The sequence below is a fragment of the Cucumis sativus genome, chromosome 1 (genome assembly GCF_000004075.3).
Source record: "Cucumis sativus cultivar 9930 chromosome 1, Cucumber_9930_V3, whole genome shotgun sequence".
Taxonomy (NCBI): Eukaryota; Viridiplantae; Streptophyta; class Magnoliopsida; order Cucurbitales; family Cucurbitaceae; genus Cucumis; species Cucumis sativus.
The window spans coordinates 22,539,283-22,542,816 of NC_026655.2; the positions used below are offsets into that span (position 1 = coordinate 22,539,283).

Sequence of the window (3,534 nt, forward strand, 5' to 3'; positions counted from 1 at the left end):
TTTGTTTTAAAAAAATTAATATTATCCTCTATTCATTTCGATATTTCCTTATCTACAAAAGTATTTTTTGTTTTTTAAAAAAGTTAAAATTTAAATTCTAATTTTATATATTTTATTTCGGTAAGTTTTAGAATTGTTTTAAGAATTGGAAAAAAACAACCATAATTTTTATAAAATCTAAGTGATTCAATTAATCTGTCAGCTTGAACATAAACATATTTCAATTAGACAATCACAAATTTAAATTACATGCTTTTGTTATATTAAATGAAAAATCTTTTAATTCATAAATTTTAAAATAAATGGTTAGTTGGTCAATAAATTTGTAGTTTCTATCTAATATATTCATAAGTTCTGAAAGTATTTAATAATTTCACAAACTTCTAATTTGATGGTGAAAGGTTCGTGATATATTTAAAAGATTAATAAAGTTATTACCATTAAAATTGATGTTTAATACAGTCAACACTAAGCTTTGGATTTAATTTGTATATGTTATGTTTATAAAATTTTGAATTTTAAAATTAAAGAAATTGTTTTAAATTAACAAAATTGTTTGAAAATATTTACTTGACATTTGATAAGATAGTTGGCGGGCTAAGTAGCAATTGTATGAATAATAATTAAGTACATAATAACATCTTTAAAAAATAGATTTCTACCGATATTTGTAACATGATTTAATATTTATAGACTTTGACAGATTTTACTATTGTTATATGTCTAATTAGTTTAAATCTAATTGTTATATTTGTAATTATTTCTAGATTATTATTTATGTCTATTATAACACAAATTAATCTATAGCAATTAAAATTTTATCTTTTTATATAAATATTTTTGATTTATTTTGTTATATTCGAAAACAACTTAAAAATTAAAAATAAAGCAATAACAATAAATATTTTTAAAACGCGAAATAAAAATTAGTTGAGAGGGTTATAAAATAATTTTGAAGCTAAAAATAATAAATGGGCAAAAATTTAAAATAAAAACATTAAATTGGGTAGTATGTTTAATTGAGGGGTTTGATTTATGTGCTAACAAATATTGTAAAAGTCCAATAATAATAAAGTTGGAATTAGTAACCTACCACGTGGCACGTGGGGTTCAAATACTCAACCAGCTACGAGGAAATGAGAAGGTTATAACATTAGTACCTTCACAACTAACATCAATACCATTTATAAAACTACAACTTTAGAATTCAAATGATACACAACATTCAACTTTGAATTTTTCTCTTCTTTTTTTTTTTTCTTTTACTTTAATTACTGTTATAATATGATAAGTGTACAAAATTAACTTCTCCTAAAATAAATACATTGCTTTTCTGAGAATACAACAAAGCATAAAGGAGATTTTTGAAGAAGAAGGGGAGTCAATTTCATATTTTACAATAGATAAATAACAAAAAAGTATAGGAAGTATAATTTTAAACGTAAAGTTGGTATTATATATTGAAATATGTTAGAGTTGCTTCTAAACTAACCTAACAAAACACGAACAATTAATTTGATGGGATATACGAGGATTTTTTTGTTGTAGAGTAGAAGCTTTTAGTTCGAGCAAACAAAAGCAAAGCCAAGAAAGTTCCGAAAGAAGAGAAGGAACCCCATATCAAAAAAGTAGTTCTATAGCACTCAACTCCAATGCATTTCCCAGGATCAACGCCATGGCCAGCTTGTTTGCGGTAAAGAAAAGCAGCCATATAACCAAATATAAATGATCCAAAAGGTATATTGGCTACAACAATGTTGTGGTTTATTGAGAAATTAGTTGCTCCAAATAAGTCAGTGGTTGTGGACACAGAAATTGAAGTAATTGCACCTGTGCATATTGCAATTATGGCAGTGCTCATACAAAGGCTCGTATCACTTGGACTTAATAGAAGGAAGAAACCTCCACATAATGTTCCCATGAGTCCCACCATCCATCCTGGCTTTGATTTCATAAACTTATTCCTCCTGCACCAACACCACTTCAGTACTATTAAAATTATGTACATTCTAAAAGTTGGATTGGATGATTTGTACAAAAACGTAGGTTGAAAAGGTTAAATTAATGACTTTACCTTGACAGAAAATAGTCGAGAATTGAGGGCAAGAGGCGGCCAAAGAAGCCGAAGGAAGACGACAAAGAAACCAATGATGACACACTCGAACTTCCACGAGACTCTGCTATTTGTCCCAAGTTGTTTAAGAATGCCAATCCCAATGTTGCACCAAATAAATAAACACCAACGTATAACCAAAAGTTTATTCTTTTCACCATCTCTTTAGCTCCAATCTCCTCCATTGCTTCGCCATCATCTGTTCTTTCCACTTTCCTTTCATTTTCCCCTCTCATTCTCTCTTCATCGTTTTTCTCTTCCACTGTAAAATGATAAACCTTTCCTTCTTTCCCTTCTTCTACTCTCTCCTTCACTTTCTCCACAACTACAACCACTAATGGAAGAACCAAAAACACCATAATCCCAACTAGACCACCCAATGCCGACAACATTCTGGAAACCGATCCCACACTTGTCATTGTTGCAAAAATCCCAGTGGCTATGGTTATCACAAAGATTACAAAAAACCCAACTTCCAATTTTCCTTGTTCTTCCACTATTTTCACAAATCTAGCCAATGGAGACACTAATACACAAACCCCCAAGGGTAAAACAGAGTTCAGTAGAAGAAATGTTTCAGCTGTTTTCGAAGAGTGTTTATTAGAGAATATTGAACCCACGATATCCGTATACACCTTGGCGCTTAATCCTTGGTAACTAGTCGATATACCAACAGCCACTTGGCGACTAGACGACTTAAAGTTTGTAATGGCAACCATATAACAGACAGTGTTGATCCAACAGATGCTGTTTCCGGCTAAGACAGTGAGGAAGAAGATGAGCCAATAAGAAGGAGAGTGGAATTGGTTGGTTATGAAGAGATATTGAACGCCATAGCCAATGAGGCCAAGAGATGAGCCGATGAAGAGGACTAACCAAAGAGGTAAATAGTTAGCAGCAAGACCGGAGAAGCAAGCAAAGAGCTTGCCGGCATCGGAGGCGAATGCAAGGTTGTTAAGTTGTAATTGTGACATGGAAAGTTGTTGTTTGAGTTGAGAAGAGTAAGAGGGGAAGTTGAAGTTGGTGCCATTGATGGATTGAAGCCATATGATTCCGATGAGGCTGAGCCATTGGAAGACTATGGAAGAAGAAGAAGGCATGGGAGGGAGTTTCTGTTTTGTATGTTTTCTTTTAATTTTTGTTTCCTCTGCCAAGAAAACAGAAAGATGGGAGAATTGGAAACAGGGGAGGATTGATTTTGATGGTTTTTTAAATTATTATTATGGAATGAATAAAAAAAAAATAGGATCATATAATTTATAATGTTTATGGTAATAAGAATCTATGCGGTTATGGTCATTAAAATGTGGTTGATTATAGACCACCACATTCAACATTAATAGAGTGATTTGCTTAGGTGTCCTAAGTGAAATGGTTAAGAATCTTATATTAAAAAAAATGTCATTATCAATAATATGGCG

General features: G+C 31.2%; 1 protein-coding gene across 1 annotated transcript; it reads right to left on the bottom strand.

The window, feature by feature from the left end:
- Positions 1-1,433: 1,433 nt before the first annotated feature.
- On the bottom strand, positions 1,434-3,334 carry LOC101218186 (protein NUCLEAR FUSION DEFECTIVE 4). Its single transcript, XM_011660564.2, has 2 exons — positions 2,075-3,334; positions 1,434-1,967 (listed from the first exon to the last, which is right to left on the bottom strand). The coding sequence occupies exons 1-2, from the start codon at positions 3,211-3,213 to the stop codon at positions 1,511-1,513; spliced, it is 1,596 nt and encodes a 531-aa protein (XP_011658866.1). The 5' UTR covers positions 3,214-3,334; the 3' UTR covers positions 1,434-1,510.
- Positions 3,335-3,534: the final 200 nt, after the last annotated feature.